Source organism: Oncorhynchus masou, chromosome 10 (genome assembly GCF_036934945.1).
Source record: "Oncorhynchus masou masou isolate Uvic2021 chromosome 10, UVic_Omas_1.1, whole genome shotgun sequence".
NCBI classification, from domain to species: domain Eukaryota; kingdom Metazoa; phylum Chordata; class Actinopteri; order Salmoniformes; family Salmonidae; genus Oncorhynchus; species Oncorhynchus masou.
The window spans coordinates 11,232,230-11,252,358 of NC_088221.1; the positions used below are offsets into that span (position 1 = coordinate 11,232,230).

At 43.6% G+C, this 20,129-nt stretch overlaps 1 protein-coding gene across 3 annotated transcripts in view; it reads right to left on the reverse strand.

Moving 5' to 3' along the window:
• Nucleotides 1-3,138: 3,138 nt before the first annotated feature.
• Nucleotides 3,139-20,129, reverse strand: part of stat1b (signal transducer and activator of transcription 1b) — a 60,215-nt gene continuing 43,224 nt past the window's right edge. For 2 of the 3 annotated variants that reach the window (XM_064975850.1, XM_064975849.1), the window contains exons 10-24: nt 19,001-19,093; nt 18,700-18,759; nt 18,500-18,529; nt 18,316-18,406; nt 16,272-16,313; nt 16,073-16,156; nt 15,810-15,908; nt 15,387-15,522; nt 10,394-10,449; nt 10,214-10,305; nt 9,955-10,094; nt 6,582-6,767; nt 6,118-6,193; nt 5,682-5,778; nt 3,139-5,138 (exon numbers count right to left, since the gene is read on the reverse strand). In XM_064975850.1, the coding sequence (XP_064831922.1) occupies nt 5,115-5,138; nt 5,682-5,778; nt 6,118-6,193; nt 6,582-6,767; nt 9,955-10,094; nt 10,214-10,305; nt 10,394-10,449; nt 15,387-15,522; nt 15,810-15,908; nt 16,073-16,156; nt 16,272-16,313; nt 18,316-18,406; nt 18,500-18,529; nt 18,700-18,759; nt 19,001-19,093 (1,306 nt within the window). In that variant the 3' untranslated portion in view covers nt 3,139-5,114. The remainder of the gene's footprint in view (nt 5,139-5,681; nt 5,779-6,117; nt 6,194-6,581; nt 6,768-9,954; nt 10,095-10,213; nt 10,306-10,393; nt 10,450-15,386; nt 15,523-15,809; nt 15,909-16,072; nt 16,157-16,271; nt 16,314-18,315; nt 18,407-18,499; nt 18,530-18,699; nt 18,760-19,000; nt 19,094-20,129) is intronic. The other variant, XM_064975851.1, reaches the window with a different exon arrangement.

Sequence of the window (20,129 nt, forward strand, 5' to 3'; positions counted from 1 at the left end):
TATTTCTGAACTGTGTGTTTGATTAAATGTGTTTTACATTTTTTATACTCCTTTGTTTTACTGTAAGTGTTTTGCTTTACCTTTTGTTGTGCGCTTTGGTGACGGTGTTGCTTATTTTTGCTGTATCTTTCCTCTTTCGTCCTCTAACCTTTCCCTCACCGTGTGTGTGTGTGTGTGTGTGTGTGGGGAGAGTGAGTCCCATATCGAAGTGCAGAATCTGATTGAATCTTTGTGACATTGGTGTGCAATATAAAGTGATATTATTATACATATGCTGCTACATGTAAATTGTATATTTATGTACTGCATAAAATAAATATATGTCATGATATCAAGTACTAATACAATTTAATAGTTTAGCAGTTTGGTATTTTTCCTGGAGGGCCACAATGTGTAGTAATCTTTGGCCAAACCAGGCACAGGCAAACCAAACCAGGCAAACCAGGCACACTAGAGTCTATGGTGAATCGGAAATTCAGCTTATGTTGGCACTAATATCACTCCATAACATTCTAGCTATACTTCTTGGTTAATGCCTGGTTGGAAAAAATGAAAAAGACTGTAGCTCCTAAAGACATGATGGGCCACCACTTGGGTAGAATCACTATATGGTCCTGTAGCCTACTTTGTCAAATGTAAACAAGTTTAGGATGTCAAATGTTACCAAACATTCTACTCTTCCATGAGTCCCAGACAAACTTATCTTGACCTTTATCAACCCTATTGCATATGCCCTTGAGCTTTCATTTCAATTCAATTCAATTTCATTTTATTGTACTTTGTTTGGGACGGCACAAGACACTTAAAAAAAAAGTGTGTATATTTTTGGTCTAGTGTTCTTTTTTTTGTATTATGATTTTCTCATAACAATGGAATTTTACTTCTCTATTGCTCAATACTGTATGCTATGCGAACACAGTTGTCTGTTGTCGATCTGGAACCACTGACAGAATAGGGGAGTGTCTGTGGCAACATGATAAAACACTAGTCTGGCATCAGTAGTCTGAAAATAGGAGGAAACATGTACATAAACACATGACAGTTGACATTAATATTGTCAAAAACTCATCCTAGATGTCTCACACTTTTTGAATGAACTTGTGCCTTTGGCCAGGATCCAATTTTCCTACGGAGCTGGTGTGTAAAGGACCAATACTGATCAAATTAGAAGCAGTGTTAGGTTTTATGAGGTAAATATGAAATCAAATAAAATTTTATTGGTCACATACACATGGTTAGCAGATGTTAACCTTTCTAGCGCCGGGAACACGCTAGCGGAACCCCTCGACAACACTCTGCTGAAAAGGCAGCGTGCAAAATTCAAAAATATTTTCATTTACAACAGTGTCTCACAAATGAATGCGAGCGTAGCGATATGCTTGTGCTTCTAGTTCTGACCATGCAGGGTAGCCTAGTGGTTAGAGCAGTAACCGGAAGGTTACAAGTTCAAACCCCCGAGCTGACAAGGTAAAAATCTGTCGTTCTGCCCCTGAACAGGCAGTTAACCCACTGTTCCTAGGCCGTCATTGAAAATAAGAATTTGTTCTTAACTGACTTGCCAGGTTAAATAAAGGTAAAAATAAATAAAAAAATATCTAAAAAGTAATCTAACAATTTCACAACTACCTTAAACACACAAGTGTAAAGGAATGAATAAGAATATGTACATATAAATATATGGATGAGTGATGGCCAAACGACATAGGCAAGATGCAGTAGATGATACAGAGTATGAGATGAGTAATGTAGGGTATACATTATATAAAGTGGAATGGTTTAAAGTGACTAGTGATACATTTATTACATCCAATTTTGAATTATTAAAGTGGCTAAAGATTGAGTCAGTATGTTGTCAGCAGCCACTCAATGTTAGTGATGGCTGTTTAACAGGCCTTGAGATAGAAGCTGTTTTTCAGTCTCTCGGTCCCAGCTTTGATGCACCTGTACTTGACCTCGCCTTCTGGATGATAGCAGGGTGAATAGGCAGTGGCTCGGGTGGTTGTTGTCCTTGATGATCTTTTTTGCCTTCCCGTGACATCGGGTGGTGTAAGTGTCCTGGAGGGCAGGTAGTTTTCCCCCGGTGTGCAGTTGCTGTACCAGGCGGTGATACAGCCTGACAGTATGCTCTCGATTGTGCATCTGTAAAAGTTTGTGAATGTTTTTGGTGACAAGCCAAATTTCTTCAGCCTCCTGAGGTTGAAGAGGTGCTGTTGCGCCTTCTTCACCACACGGTCTGTGTGGGTGGACCATTTCAGTTTGTCCATGATGTGTACGCCGAGGAACTTAAAACTTTCCACTTCTCCACTACTGTCCCGTCGATGTGGATAGGGGGGTGCTCCCTCTGCTTTTTCTGGAAGTCTACGATCATCTCTTTGTTTTGTTGACGTTGAGTGTGAGGTTATTTTCCTGACACCACACTCCGAGGGTGTAGCATGAGAACAGCTTCATTGGCACAATGGACAATAACATTGCACAATGTTCAAATCTAGCATTCTAATCTATGTCTGGAGAACGCTGCAATCTCTACCATTACTTTTTCATTTGTGTAATGCAACTGTTACCGTTTTGCAGCAAAACTGAAATGGTGACATTGTGTATAGATATAGAACATGTTAAAATGATATCCAAAGAATGAGAAAGATAATGGAACATGTTGCCACAGACATTTAACCTCGTTCACCACTCCTCTAAAAGTCAGGGAAACACCTGACTTGAACCCTCCAACCAATCACCACCCTAACACATAGATAGAGGAACAGGTCTCAAAATCTCACATTGGTTTTGTCCTTGTTATAACATGTCTGTTGTAGTGGAGGTGGTTCGAAGAAGGGTAACCTTGCCTGAGCCCTGATAACTTGTGTTAGCTGCCTAGGCTTTAGCTCAGAGGAGTTAGAATCCCTGGCAGATGGTTTAAGTCAGATGTCACCAGTAGTCGCAGACCAATCTGACATTACAAGTAAAGACAGTTCTGAGTGTATTGCTGTACAATACATGGATGTCCTTTTCTGTTATTTTAAGACATACATGATCAAGTTCATTTGTTAAGAGGTGTGCAAGAGTGTGATTGCTCCTTACAGTGGAATATGTACACATAAACATATTTGAATCAACAAGTTAAACAAAGCAAAGCTTTTCAGGCATGTGAGAGAGCTCTTATTTTTAATGAATTGAAACAATGAAGTCCAGGCAGTCGTGAGTACAGTTTAGAAGTACTTTCCATATAAGGGTCATTCCACAAATACTGTATAACTTGTTACAACCTGGCTCAAGATTGTAACAAACAATGGGAAACCACACACTGAGTAAAGGAATAACAAAATGAATTTATACCATAAATAAACACTCACAAAAATAATCAGATGAGACATGAAGGTCAGCAAATTAGGTGTCAACTGCCAAAGCCACAACACAACACAACACAACACAACACAACACAACACAACACAACACAACACAACACAACACAACACAACACAACACAACACAACACAACACAACACAAAAAGGTATGCACAGAGAGAGGAATCTCTTGCTGAATGGGGGGGAAACAGTGGCTTTATGCCACAGCTGAGCTTTCACAGGTGTGCCCCAATCAGCACTGATGACCCTCCCAGCTCCGCCCACCTCTCCTACTCCACCCACCAATCTCCTGCAGAAAGTAAGCACAGCAAAACCCATAAACCAGAGCAGGGAGGGGCCGTCACACTTGGTCACACTTGGTCAAACATTTCATATCACCAAATGTTCACATTCTGTCATAAAGAGCACATGTTCAACTTCATAAACATGTTTTCCCATCTCAAAACTATCAGTGCCAAATAAAGTATCAGGGTTGACCGTAACAGGGTTGATGATTTCTTAAATCAGCCATAAATCCCCTTGTGACAGGGGAACTGACAGCTTGTTGTGTGCTACAGGGAGTGGCAATTGCATGCAAGCTTCACCCCAAAAATGTAATTGTTAAAACACTTCTAGCCTATCTATGGCTAATAGGGTTGGCATGTTACGCTCGACCTTCACAGTTATCCACCACAAAACACCAGAAAATGTAAGAAAAAATAAGAAGAATAGATCCAGTGCTCCTGCGTTTACTCTGTGATTTGACTATTAAATGTTCAATGTTTCTTTTGAAAGCAATATTTCAAAAGGAATAGTTTCACCAAATTAAAACGAGAGCTCAGTTTACGTAACAGGGTTGACCTTAAAATGAGGGACTGATGCAAATGAATCACTACTCACATGAAATAAAAAATAATCTTCAGAAATGACTGTCAAAGCAACAAAATAACTAGGGTTTGGAGAAACTTGGAGAAATGTTGGGACGTGATGTCCTTGTCCCATCGCGCTCTAGCGACTACTGTGGCGGTCGCCAGTTGTGCAGTGTTTCCTTCGAGACATTGGTGCAGCTGGCTTCTGGGTTAATCGAGCAATGTGTCAAGAAGCAGGGTCATGTTTCGGCGGACGCATGGCTCTTGACCTTCGCCTCTCCCGAGTTCGAACAGGAGTTGCAGCGATGGGACAAGACTACCAATTGGACATCACTTAAATTGGGCAGAAAAATGAGTAAAAAGTACACAAAACAATATAGATATATTTGATGAATTTTGGCACTTTAGCAAGCCTTTATCCATATTAAACATCTGATTTATTGAAGTCTCCATGTGGTCTATATTAAAGGCCACTTCATTTAATATAACAGCCTTTTAAAATTCAATATTGGTGCAACATTTCTGACTAAAATATCAAAGGGCACTCATTTCGTGGAACGACCCAGAACATCTGAACCATTTTCCTTATTATAAGTTGCTACAAAATGGTATCTATTTACAAAGTGAAGAACAGCTTTCTGCATCCCTTTTTGTTGTTCACATTACATATGCATACACAAAATATTATACTGTCCCACAAGTAGCGTAGAATAACATTCCTTATTACAAACAGCTGGACTCAAAGCCACAAAACCTCATGCGTAGGACTAATATATATATATATATATATCAGTTTCAGTTGTGCTTTCAAATCTATTGCAAACGTCATCCTTTTTGTGTGGTGTCTTTGGTACTCGGCTCGGGAACTTACACACATTTTCCTGGGCACCACCTGAAGAGGGCAGATTAGTTTGGGAATGGAGTGCACATCTGAAGGGAGAGGGACAACATAGGATCAGTCACATAGTAAATAAAAAAACGCATGAATTATCCCGACCCTCGCATGAAAGATTTGGAAATGAATGCTTCAGTTATGACAGCGGTACAGCTGATTGGCCAGGACCATACATTCTAATTTTACCCCAGGGCTGTCTTGTCTTCTCAAATGTTCACATCTTTTCCACATTTTGTGTTTTATGATGATTAGATATGTGTTGTCTCATCTCTGTGTGCGGCTGGCGCTGTCTGTCTCTAACCTACCACACTGTGGGTTACGTTCCTCTGCCTAGGTGTTGCTGATGCATGCCAGATCTTACTATACCCGGATAATTATTTTATGTATCAGCTAACCACATATGTTATAGCAATCTGGTGCCGGGCGGCACAGTTGATGATGTTGCACGCAACCATTGGTTGATGCATGGAATGGCTGAGCAGGGGAACACGACCACTGTGTGTGGCTACTGCTGGCTGACTAACATACAACAGTGTCTCTACTCTGTGTGCGGCTGGTGCTGTCTGGCTGTAACCTACCACATTTTCAATCTCATCAGGGTTAATAATCCTGGTCAGCTCTCCATACACTTCGGGACTCATGGGCAGCATGGCGTCCTGTAGTCTGGAGGGGTGGCTGAGGAGAAACAGAAACCAACAAACAGTTACATAACCAGGAGAAAATAAATGTTTGCAGTATTTAATATGAGAGTGACAATCAATCAATGGGGGCCCCCCCGGTCAGTAATTCAACCATGTTTACTACCAGTGAAATATTTAGCTAGACTAATTTACCAAACATGTTAGCTGACATGGGTGAGTGACTGTCAGTGACTGACATAACAAGAGACGTACACTTTTCATTTGACCTTTTCTTGTACTTTGAGCTGTGTGTGTTGTCTGTTGTGTGTATCTTAAATCAATGAAAACGATATAAATACAGTAAAAGGTGTTTCATAACAAGAATCACACTTACACTTCAGACACAGAGATGAGCTCCGTCTTAATGTAGCCATCCTCAGAGGCACTCTCCAACTCCATTGGCTCAGCAGCTGAGAAGGTCAACGGTTATAGACGTCTAGAGGTTATCATTAGAACCAAACACAGGTGGCTGGTGGCCCCTAAATTGGGGAGGATGGATTCATAGTAATAGCTGGAATGGAGTAAATGGAATGGTATCAAACACATCACACACTCCATTCCAGACATTATTTTGAGCCTTCCTCTCCTCACCAACCTCCTGTAGCAAGGCATGACCAGTGGTCAATATTTCAATGGGGGAAAAGGGTGTGGCACAACAAAATATGAAAAGTATGCTATGCAGTGAATATTGTGTATAATAGCTTAGACTGGAATTGAAGTCTTCAACACCATTTGTACCATTTTCAACTACTCAATCTTTCCTCAACATACATACATTTCTAACAGCTTGTTAGTTACCTTCTGTGGGGCGGCTGTAGTAGCGTGTGAAGGCGCTCTTTTTGGGGATGTTGGGGTAGAGGTAGAGCAGAGGGTTCTCAGGGATGTTCTCGGCAGCCATCACCTTGTAGTTGCGGAGGATGTCAGGAAAAGAGACGGCGGCCAGCTCCTTCTTAGTGTAGGGCTCCACCGCGTGGAAATGGACATCTATACAGTGGGGCAAAAAAGTATTTAGTCAGCCACCAATTGTTGAAGTTCTCCCACTTAAAAAGATGAGAGGCCTGTCATTTTCATCACAGGTACACTTCTACTATGACAGACAAAATGAGGGGGAAAAAATCCAGAAAATCACATTGTAGGAATTTTTATGAATTTATCTGCAAATTATGGTGGAAAATTATGGTGGAAAAAACAGTCTAGGCCACTCCAGGACATTGAAATGCTTCTTACGAAGCAGGGGGACACGCTTCCCCTCTTAAGCAGGGGGACACGTCTGGCACTGCATGATTTGAGTCCCTGGCGGCGTAGTGTGTTACTGATGGTAGGCTTTGTTACTTTGGTCCCAGCTCTCTGCAGGTCATTCACTAGGTCCCCCCGTGTGGTTCTGGGATTTTTGCTCACCGTTCTTGTGATCATTTTGACCCCATGGGGTGAGATCTTGCGTGGAGCCCCAGATCGAGGGAGATTATCAGTGGTCTTGTATGTCTTCCATTTCCTAATAATTGCTCCCACAGTTGATTTCTTCAAACCAAGCTGCTTACCTATTGCAGATTCAGTCTTCCAAGCCTGGTGCAGGTCTACAATTTTGTTTCTGGTATCCTTTGACAGCGCTTTGGTCTTGGCCATAGTGGAGTTTGGAGTGTGACTGTTTGAGGTTGTGGACAGGTGTCTTTTATACTGATAACAAGTTCAAACAGGTGCCATTAATACAGGCAACGAGTGGAGGACAGAGGAGCCTCTTAAAGAAGAAGTTACAGGTCTGTGAGAGCCAGAAATCTTTCTTGTTTGTAGGTGACCAAATACTTATTTTCCACCATAATTTGCAAATAAATTCATTAAAAATCCTACAATGTGATTTTCTGGATTTTTTTTCTCATTTTGTCTGTCATAGTTGAAGTGTACCGATGATGAAAATTACAGGCCTCTCTCATCTTTTTAAGTAGGAGAACTTGCACAATTGGTGGCTGACTGAATATTTTTTGCCCCACTGTATGTTCATAGATATACAGTTGAAGTCGGAAGTTTACATACACCTGAGCCAAATATATTTAAACTCCAGTTTTTCAAAATTCCTGTCTTAGGTCAGTTAGGATCACCACTTTATTTTAAGAATGTGAAATGTCAGAACAATAGTAGAGAGAATGATTTATTTCAGCTTTTATTTTTTTCATCACATTCTCAGTGGGTCAGAAGTTTACATACACTCAATTAGTATTTGGTAGCATTGCCTTTAAATTGTTTAACTTAGGTCAAACGTTTCGGCTGGCCTTCCACAAGCTTCCCACAATAAGTTGGGTGAATTTTGGCCCTTTCCTCCTGACAGAGCTGGTGTAACTGAGTCTGGTTTGTAGGCCTCCTTGCTTGCACACGTTTTCAGTTCTGCCCACAAAATTTCTATAGGATTGAGGTGAGGGCTTTGTGACGGCCACTCCAATACCTTGACTTTGTTGTCCTTAAGCCAGTTTGCCACAACTTTGGAAGTATGCTTGGGGTTATTGTCCATTTGGAAGACCCATTTGCGACCAAGCTTTAACTTCCCGACTGATGTCTTGAGATGTTGGTTCAATATACCCACCAAATTGTCCTTCTCATGATGTCATCTATTTTGTGAAGTGCACCAGTCTCTCCTGCAGCAAAGCACACCCACAACATGATACTGCCACTCCCGTGCTTCACGGTTTGGATGGTGTTCTTCGCCTTGCAAGCCTCCCCCTTCTTCCTCCAAACATAATGATGGTCATTATGGCCAAACAGTTCTATTTTTGTTTTATCAGAACAGAGGAAGAAAAAAAAGTATGATCTTTGTCTCCATGTGCAGTTGCAAACCGTAGTCTGGCTTTTTTATGGAGGTTTTGGAGCAGTGGCTGCTTCTTCCTTGCTGAGCGGCCTTTCAGGTTATGTCGATATAGGACTCGTTTTTACTGTGGATATAGATACTTTTGTACCCGTTTCCTCCAGCATCTTCACAAGGCCCTTTGCTGTTGTTCTGGGATTGATTTGTACTTTTCGCACCAAAGTAGGTTCATATCTAGGAGACAGAACACGTCTCCTTCCTGAGCGGCATGATGGCTGCGTGGTCCCATGGTGTTTATACTTGCGTACTATTGTTTGCTCCCAAGGATGAACCAGACTTGTGGAGGTCCACCATTTTTTTGGCTGATTTCTTTAGATTTTCCCATGATGTCAAGCAAAGAGGCACTTGGTTTGAAGGTAGGCCTTGAAATAGATCCACAGGTACACCTCCAATTGACTCAAATGATGTCAATTAGCCTATCAGAAGCTTCTCAAGACATGACATTTTCTGGAATTTTCCAAGCTATTTAAAGGCACAGTCAATTTAGTGTATGTAAACTTCTGACCCACTGGAATTGTGATACAGTGAATTAAAAGTGAAATAATCTGTCTGTAAACAATTGTTGGAAAAATGACTTGTGTCATGCACAAAACTATAGTTTGTTAAAACAAGGAATTTGTGCAGTGGTTGAAAAACGAGTTTTAATGGCTCCAACCTAAGTGTATGTAAACTTCCGACTTCAACTGTACATAAATGCACACACACACAATGTGATATGAGAATGTGTTCTCAGTCAGCTTACCTGGTAGAATAATACAAACAGAAACACATACCTGAGACATATGTACAGACACATACTCATAATGTGTAAAAACAATTCAAATATATATATTTTTGTCTTTGCATAGGTATGTACACAGAGTAAATATACCACAATTTTAGGAATACCTTCCTAATATTGAATTGCACCCTCCCCCCACAGCCTCAATTCGTGGGGGCAGCACTCTACAAGGTGCTGAAAGTGTTCCACAAGGATGCTGGCCCATGTTGACTCCAATGCTTCCCACAGTTGTGTCAAGTTGGCTGGATATCCTTCGGGTGGTGGACCATTCTTAATAAACACGGGAAACTGTTGAGCATGAAAATCCCAGCAGTGTTGCAGTTCTTGACTCAAACCGATGCACCTGGCACCTACTACTATACCCCATTCAAAGGCACTTAAATCTTTTGTCTTGCCCATTCACCCTCTGAATGGCACACATACACAAATCCACGTCCCAATTGTCTCAAGGCTTAAAAATCCTTCTTTAACCCATCTCCTCCCCTTCATCTACAGCTACAAAGCTACAAAAACACATGCACACAAAAAGACACACACACCATTATTGGAGCCCTCCACCCAGGTGAAGGTAATGGCTCCCTCGCGGCTGCTCTCACTGAAGCGCAGCAGGAAAGTTCCAGGCTCCTTGTCCTTCAGCAGGGCCTTCTCTCTCTCCTTACTAACAAAGCCCATGATACACCTATAGACCATAGATATGTAGTTGATTATAGCACAATAAAGTAACTTTTCAAAAACGTAATGTAGACCTAGTCTTCAGAAAGGCATACGGAAGTAATGTGAGTTGGAGAGATGTTTTACCCATCATTCCACAGACACAGCAGGTGTCTCTTGATCAGGTCCAGTATTCCCTCGATCCACAGCCAGAAGGGAAAGCTCTTCTCATTCACATTCTGCTCAGGCAAAGACACGCTCAATACACAGCCCATAGTAAACACACAGGGTTTGGCTAAAACACTGAACTTCCAGTGAGATGCTCACCTTGCAGAACTTGGTCCAGGGGATGAGTCCATTAGGGTTTCCGGCTGCTTCTCCACCTGTCACGGGAGTTTGGTATTATTATTGGTTCACTTTAATGGAACGACCTTAGCTGACACCGTTATGAGCAACACATGACAGAGGTCATAAGCTTTTTATGCACCTTTTTATACGGTGAATAGATTTTAAGCAACATTTGCAACAAGTTCCGGGTTGGAGCGAGCGGTCGCATCTACACTTCGGTCCGCAGGTAGTATAACTTTTCATTACATTTCATTATAGTACAACGGTTTGATTTGTCTAATCTTAGCAATTTCTTCTTAGCTAGCTACATAGCCGTCTTTGTATCAAAGATAATTGCATAATTATCGTATTTCGTCGTCCTAACGTATCTGCCCAGCAGCTAGCTAAGCAGCTAGCTAACATCCACTGTCCACCAGCACTGTAGAAACTATTACACTCAACTGAACGACTCGATTAGCGTAGTGTCAGCTAGCTACATAGTTGTCTTCGCTGTCTTCGTATCCAAGATAATTGTGTAGTTTAGAGTGTGTAGACTGAGTGATTATCTTAATTTACCGAGGTTAGCTAGCCAGCTATTTGTCGTCCCTAACGTAGGAGTTGCTGCTAGCTAGCTAGCCAACAGCTAGCCAACCTCCACCGAATTGAACTTCAACTACCCGGTCAACATTCCGTGTCGCTCCACAGGTAGTATCATATTTTCATTTCACTTCATTACAGTACAACGGTTTGATTTGTTTGATCGTAGCTAGCCAGCTACATAGCCGTCTTTGTATCTAAGACAATTGTGTAGTCTAGAGCGATTTTCTAGGTTAGCTGGCCAGCTATTGTCGTTCTTTTAACGTAGCTAGCCAGCTAGCCCCCGAATAGCAGCACTGTAGAAACTATTACAGCACAACGGTTTGATTTGTTTGATCGTAGCTAGCTAGCTACATAGCCGTCTTTGTATCTAAGACAATTGTGTAGCCTAGAGCGATTTTCTAGGTTAGCTAGCCAGCTATTGTCGTTCTTTTAAGGTAACGTAACGCAATCAACCTGCTAGCTAGCCAGCTAGCCCCCGAATAGCAGCACTGTAGAAACTATTACACTCGACGGAACGACTTGATTAGTGTAGTGTCAACATCGCAGCCACTACCAGCTAGCCTACTCCAGCAGTACTGTATCATTTCAATCATTTTAGTCAATAAGATTCTTGCTACGTAAGCTTAACGTTCTGAACATTCGATAAGTGTAGTCCACTTGTCATTCCAATCTCCTTTGCATTAGCGTAGCCTCTTCTGTAGCCTGTCAACTATGTGTCTATCTATCCCTGTTCTCTCCTCTCTGCACAGACCATACAAACGCTCCACACCGCGTGGCCGCGGCCACCCTAATCTGGTGGTCCCAGCGCGCACGACCCACGTGGAGTTCCTGGTCTCCGGTAGCCTCTGGAACTGCCGATCTGCGGCCAACAAGGCAGAGTTCATCTCAGCCTATGCCTCCCTCCAGTCCCTCGACTTCCTGGCTCTGACGGAAACATGGATCACCACAGATAACACTGCTACTCCTACTGCTCTCTCTTCGTCCGCCCACGTGTTCTCGCACACCCCGAGAGCTTCTGGTCAGCGGGGTGGTGGCACCGGGATCCTCATCTCTCCCAAGTGGTCATTCTCTCTCTCTCCCCTTACCCATCTGTCTATCGCCTCCTTTGAATTCCATGCTGTCACAGTTACCAGCCCTTTCAAGCTTAACATCCTTATCATTTATCGCCCTCCAGGTTCCCTCGGAGAGTTCATCAATGAGCTTGATGCCTTGATAAGCTCCTTTCCTGAGGACGGCTCACCTCTCACAGTCCTGGGCGACTTTAACCTCCCCACGTCTACCTTTGACTCATTCCTCTCTGCCTCCTTCTTTCCACTCCTCTCCTCTTTTGACCTCACCCTCTCACCTTCCCCCCTTACTCACAAGGCAGGCAATACGCTCGACCTCATCTTTACTAGATGCTGTTCTTCCACTAACCTCATTGCAACTCCCCTCCAAGTCTCCGACCACTACCTTGTATCCTTTTCCCTCTCGCTCTCATCCAACACTTCCCACACTGCCCCTACTCGGATGGTATCGCACCGTCCCAACCTTCGCTCTCTCTCCCCCGCTACTCTCTCCTCTTCCATCCTATCATCTCTTCCCTCTGCTCATACCTTCTCCAACCTATCTCCTGATTCTGCCTCCTCAACCCTCCTCTCTTCCCTTTCTGCATCCTTTGACTCTCTATGTCCCCTATCCTCCAGGCCGGCTCGGTCCTCCCCTCCCGCTCCGTGGCTCGATGACTCATTGCGAGCTCACAGAACAGAGCTCCGGGCAGCCGAGCGGAAATGGAGGAAAACTCGCCTCCCTGCGGACCTGGCATCCTTTCACTCCCTCCTCTCTACATTTTCCTCCTCTGTCTCTGCTGCTAAAGCCACTTTCTACCACTCTAAATTCCAAGCATCTGCCTCTAACCCTAGGAAGCTCTTTGCCACCTTCTCCTCCCTCCTGAATCCTCCTCCCCCTCCCCCCCCTCCTCCCTCTCTGCAGATGACTTCGTCAACCATTTTGAAAAGAAGGTCGACGACATCCGATCCTCGTTTGCTAAGTCAAACGACACCGCTGGTTCTGCTCACACTGCCCTACCCTGTGCTCTGACCTCTTTCTCCCCTCTCTCTCCAGATGAAATCTCGCTTCTTGTGACGGCCGGCCGCCCAACAACCTGCCCGCTTGACCCTATCCCCTCCTCTCTTCTCCAGACCATTTCCGGAGACCTTCTCCCTTACCTCACCTCGCTCATCAACTCATCCCTGACCGCTGGCTACGTCCCTTCCGTCTTCAAGAGAGCGAGAGTTGCACCCCTTCTGAAAAAACCTACACTCGATCCCTCCGATGTCAACAACTACAGACCAGTATCCCTTCTTTCTTTCCTCTCCAAAACTCTTGAACGTGCTGTCCTTGGCCAGCTCTCCCGCTATCTCTCTCAGAATGACCTTCTTGATCCAAATCAGTCAGGTTTCAAGACTAGTCATTCAACTGAGACTGCTCTTCTCTGTATCACGGAGGCGCTCCGCACTGCTAAAGCTAACTCTCTCTCCTCTGCTCTCATCCTTCTAGACCTATCGGCTGCCTTCGATACTGTGAACCATCAGATCCTCCTCTCCACCCTCTCCGAGTTGGGCATCTCCGGCGCGGCCCACGCTTGGATTGCGTCCTACCTGACAGGTCGCTCCTACCAGGTGGCGTGGCGAGAATCTGTCTCCTCGCCACGCGCTCTCACCACTGGTGTCCCCCAGGGCTCTGTTCTAGGCCCTCTCCTATTCTCGCTATACACCAAGTCACTTGGCTCTGTCATAACCTCACATAGTCTCTCCTATCATTGCTATGCAGACGACACACAATTAATCTTCTCCTTTCCCCCTTCTGATGACCAGGTGGCGAATCGCATCTCTGCATGTCTGGCATGTCAAGCTGAACCTCGGCAAGACGGAGCTGCTCTACCTCCCGGGTAAGGACTGCCCGTTCCATGATCTCGCCATCACGGTTGACAACTCCATTGTGTCCTCCTCCCAGAGCTCTAAGAACCTTGGCGTGATCCTGGACAACACCCTGTCGTTCTCAACCAACATCATGGCGGTGGCCCGTTCCTGTAGGTTCATGCTCTACAACATCCGCAGAGTACGACCCTGCCTCACACAGGAAGCGGCGCAGGTCCTAATCCAGGCACTTGTCATCTCCCGTCTGGATTACTGCAACTCGCTGTTGGCTGGGCTCCCTGCCTGTGCCATTAAACCCCTACAACTCATCCAGAACGCCGCAGCCCGTCTGGTGTTCAACCTTCCCAAGTTCTCTCACATCACCCCGCTCCTCCGCTCTCTCCACTGGCTTCCAGTTGAAGCTCGCATCCGCTACAAGACCATGGTGCTTGCCTACGGAGCTGTGAGGGGAACGGCACCGCAGTACCTCCAGGCTCTGATCAGGCCCTACACCCAAGCAAGGGCACTGCGTTCATCCACCTCTGGCCTGCTCGCCTCCCTACCATTGAGGAAGTACAGTTCCCGCTCAGCCCAGTCAAAACTGTTCGCTGCTCTGGCCCCCCAATGGTGGAACAAACTCCCTCACGACGCCAGGACAGCGGAGTCAATCACCACCTTCCGGAGACACCTGAAACCCCACCTCTTCAAGGAATACCTAGGATAGGATAAGTAATCCTTCTCACCCCCCCTTAATGATTTAGATGCACTATTGTAAAGTGGCTGTTCCACTGGATGTCAGAAGGTGAATTCACCAATCTGTAAGTCGCTCTGGATAAGAGCGTCTGCTAAATGACTTAAATGTAAATGTAATTTGCATTGTTAGCCTTTATCTGGGATTAGATGGCCAAATTAGTTGGTCACCTTGACTCTCTTGCCAGATATCTGTGTCGAGAAAAACTAATAGCCACCTCACACTGTAACGGGTTTCTTCTAACTCCTCCTCTGACGAAGAGGTGGAACAAGGATCGGACCAAAATGCAGCGTGGTTAGTTAGATACATCTTTAATGAAGATGAAACACGAACAATACAAAACAACAAACGTGGAAAACCGAGACAGCCCTATCTGGTGCAACAAACACAGAGACAGGAACAATCACCCACGAAAACACTCAAAGAATATGGCTACCTAAATATGGTTCCCAATCAGAGACAACGATAATCACCTGACTCTGATTTGAGAACCGCCTCAGGCAGCCATAGACTAATCTATACACCCCACACAACCCCAAGACGAACACACCACAAATAAACCCATGTCACACCCTGGCCTGACCCAATAAATGAAAATGAACATAATAAATAAAGACCAGGGCGTGACACACACACTGGCTGTATGGCCACCTTTTATAACCAACTAGCGCACCTTAATATCACAGATGCGTTTGCTGTGGCTGTGTCGTTTCACAAAACCACGCCAAGTCACAATAAGACTCACCCAAGAGCTTGTCTCTCAGCATGCTCAGCTGCTCGTCGTTGAGGCCTCGCTTGGTTATGGAGGAGAACTGCCAGCTCAGCACGTTTGACAACTGGCTCCAGGTGGCCTGAGGAGGGCTCAGGAAGAACGACAGATTCTGAGGAGGAGAGAGGGATGGAGATGATAAGCTGATAGTTTGGAAGAGGAGTGTTAGTGCTGGAGTGGAACAAAAGCCTGCACACCACCTGGCTCTTCAGGACCAGGAGTTCGACCCCCTAGATTAAACCTGTCCAGTCTGGATCACATGACATAAGTAAGGAGGCAGTTAAGAGAACAAAAGTTACTGTAGTTCTCAGAGGGTAAAATCTCAGTAAGTAAATAGATAGATACTGTAGCTATGAGGATTTAGTCTTGAATGAGAAGGGTAGGTGAGAGGGGTTGTACCTTGGACTCACAGGTCAGCATGTTGTACCACAAGACAGAGGCCCAGGCACTGGGCAGCTGGCTAATGTTGGAGATGACCACAATGGGCAGGGACATTGTCTGGACACACACACACACACACACACACACACGAGAAGTCAGATAGGAACATCAGTACAGACAGTCAGGCTCCTTGGTGTATATTACTAACACATATTTCTGCCATGACAATAGTGTATACCATGTCTTTTTAAAAGCTCTAGATTGGTTACTGTTGTTCTGACCTCTAGTTCGACCTGGAGTCCTGGCTGACAGAGTTGAGTCTCAAAGCTAATAGAGTGGAGCTCCTCCGTCACTATGAGAGGACCCTGAGTTTACACACAGACGTACATCATTTAAAAAATATATATGTATAACTATGACATTGCATAGTAATAGTTTTATACATCACAATCACCCACACACTTGAGGTGCTTTGTTTACCTCATTTGATCTGTTGCCTGTAACTTTCTGTTCCTTTAGTTGCTGGGGAAGAAAATAGTTGTAAATCATTTGAAGTAACCAAAAGAAGAAGAACAATATCAACAAAACACAAAAACATGGATCTGAACAGCACACATGATATACTGTTACAGCAATCGGCAGGAAACTTGAACCCTGGTCGCCTGACCTAAGGCAAGAATGCTAACATCAAACCTCTTTCGTAATGCTCATATGAAGGCTAGGGTCATTACTAGGGTTACAAAGGGACAATATATTACAGAAAACCATGGGTTGGAACCTAAATTATTTTCCAATGGCCATTTAGAAGCAGAATCCATATTTATTTTTGTTCTGATCCTGTTAGAACCAAAAAAAAGTAAAGGTTCATATAGTTCCTTTTCATTCCTTTATTCTTCCTGTGAAGTCAACATTGTTTTTACATTTAGTTCATTAATTTAATTATCGCCAATAGAGCAGCTTGTTGTGGAATGGGTCAAATATTTGTCTACATGTTTAATTGGTCAGATAAATGCAGGTATGAGATACGACTGATATTTCATGGGTGGGTCGAGAGCAAGTGAGGGGTGGACATGGAGGGAGCTTGGCTTGAAGCGCTGAACATCATGATATGATGTGAATTGGAATGTGTTTATAGGCTATTACTAGCATTATAACTTAACTGAGTTACAGAACTATACAGTATAATAGACATTAGGAATATTTTTCTAACTTAAAAAGAACATTTTTAAACGATTCTCAAGACTTGAAAATAACGATTCTGTTCCGGAAAACTAGAGATCACTTTCGTTCCAGGTTCTTTTTCCGTTCCTCAGAAAATTCTGAACTTATTCGGTTTACGGGTTTTGTACCCTGAACCGGTTTCAACCCCAGCTGGAAACTTTTGAAGTTTACCAGTAAATTACCAGAATTTTGGTAACTTTCAAGGTTTTATTTTCTAAGATGACATTTATTTGTCACGTTTAAAAAATATATAAGATTATTTTGTCGGGTGGTTCTCTGGAATAGTTTTAGCCATTTAGCAATTTTAGGAAGCTGGCTTTCGCTAGCCCAGATAGGTTCCCAATCCACAAACCTCATTGCTAGCTACCAAGAAGCCATTTCAGGCAATCAATCAAATTCGAGTAACTAGCTTGTCTAACTATCTTAGCTGGCATGCCTGCTGGCAAGGTTGGTCGAATTTAGAAAAGCAAGCCATCACTAGATGAATAGAAGCATATTGTTTATTTTAAAAAATAACCATCAGTCAGGAGGATACAGACAGCTCAAGAGTTATGCTTAGATATGCAGATTTGTTTTTACATAGAATTAAGCATAATGATTATGACTCAGGAAAAAGCTGTTTAAGGTGTTTGAAAAATTATCTAACTTACAGACAGGGGGCATAATTTGTGGTGCATGATGCCCATGTAAGTCAATATGTCATTGTTGTAAATGTTTTGGCACCAAACTGGTGGCAGTTGTGAAAAAAGTAAATAACTGAGAAAGTTGCAGAGTTAATTGAAAATAATTTAAAATATGGGGGTCGCCTATTGGGGAACCCTGATGTACAGTACAGTATATCATATGTACAATATACAGTATATCATATGTACAATATACAGTATATGTCACGCCCTGGTCTAAGTATTTTGTGTTTTCTTTATTATTTTTGGTCAGGCCAGGGTGTGACATGGGTTTATTATGTGGTGTGTTTTGTCTTGGGGTTTTAGTAGGTATTGGGATTGTGGCTTAGTAGGATTATCTAGAAAAGTCTATGGTTGCCTGAAGTGGCAGGTGATTATCGTTGTCTCTGATTGGGAACCATATTTAGGCAGCCATATTCTTTGAGTGTCGTGGGTGATTGTTCTGGTTCCTGTCTCTGTGTTTGCACCAGATAGGGCTGTTTCACGTTTCTGTTAGTCTGTTCATGTATAGTTTTCTTCATTAAAGAACCATGAATAGAAACCACGCTGCGTTTTGGTCCGCCTCTCCTTCACCGCAAGAAAACCGTTACAGTATAACATCTGAATGTGCCAGTTCATACCAGGTGTCTGAATTCTGCTGCCAAGCTTCCATTGGACTCCTCCATGTTCATAACCTTAGTGTTGGTTCCCAAGATGTTGAATTTCCGGACCCTGGAAATGACGTAAAATCAGAGGAAATGTAATGACTACTAAGTAGGCTTCTTCAGGTTTAAGTAGGATAACAGAGACCAAAACATTTCCTACCCTCTCACTGTGCTCTTCTCAGTGACGTTCCTAAAGAAATACAATACATCAGTGACTGAAGCTTTGACTCTTGCCATTGATAAAATATAACAATGTAATAAATACAATTGATTAAATATAACATCAAGCAGTTCCCAAAGACATATGTGTACACATGTGTGTATGTATATGGCTATGGTACATACTTCTCATTCACTTACTTGTCAAACACAGCTTTGACTTTGAGCTGGTAGTTGAACTCCTGGAGCTTCACCAGGAGTCTGGGGATATTATCGGGTGCAAGAGCATTATGATACCAATTAAGTAAATCACAATGCAAGCCAAATGACAACCAGGAACTAAAGTGGATGGAAGAGTGTAGTGTTAAGGTGTGGGTCTTAATTGAGGAGTTACAGCATGGATGGCTAACCAACCCTCCTCTGGGTTTGCAGGCTTCTTCTAGCTACTAGTCAACAGAGTATTGCACATTGCGTTTGGAGTGTGTAGCACTGGCGTAATCACCTGATTTTGACAGTGAACTGCACCCCAGTCTTCAGCACCATGGGTCTTTGAGGGTGAGTGGGCATACAGGGCTGTCTCTCCACCACGATAGAACTAAAAGACAGACGCCACAAAAACATCAAACATCTGGTAATGACACTCCTATGGCACTCCACTAAAGCCTAGAGCAGTGATCATCAACTTCAGCTAAAAGATTTCTTGAGTGGACAGTCGGGGGGGGGGGGGCCGTAACATAATTACAAATAATTTGTACACTGCTAATTGACAGCAAGAAGCCCAAAGTGATATAATATTTGACCAAAAGTATAATGTGGAAGGACCACCAGAGGGCAGGCTGCTCCCACGGACAGTAGCCCAGCCCGGCATGTGAGTCAAGGTGGTCAGAGGCAATTAAGCACAGCTGATGGTACTAATGAGCTATTCTCTTTCCCCTACAATAGAGAGGAGGGAACCGGCAGAGAGGGGAGAAAGAAAAGAGTGTTTGCTTCTACAGAGGAGAGGACGTACCTTTTGAAAAGGTGAAGAAGGGGACACTCCACCTCTTGGGAATGGTCACCACCTGAAGGGAGCTTTCCACGGAAGGATCGAGAAGGCTGTGACACACCCGTGATTTATGTTAGAATTTAAAGATACTCACCTTGTGTTTTTTATTCTTGTGAAGAAGAAGATGTGTGTTTCCTTGGGATATCATCATTGATTGTGTTGGAGTGTTTGAGAAAGAAAAATTACCTCAATAGAGAACTTTGTACAATTAATAAAACCTGCTCCTGACTCGTTTATTCCACTTCGTTTATTCCGCTTTACAGCAACCTCCAAGTACTTGGTCCGCTCATTGGTGGAGAATGCGGGCACTAGGAGGACGAGTGACACAAGGATAAGTGAGGAAAACTAAAATCTACCTGTAGACACAGGGGAACCATTCAAGAAGGATGGATAACACTCTACTACAACAGTTGATCACAGCCCAGCAGGCAACCATAGAACTCATACAACAACAGCTGAGCCGGCGAGAAGAACCGAGAGTAAAGCCGAGAGCGGCAGCTCACGCCATCTTACCTTGCCTCTCAAAGGAGGACGATATTGAGGCTTTCATCATGACGTTCGTAGGATGGCCACCTTGGAAGAGTGC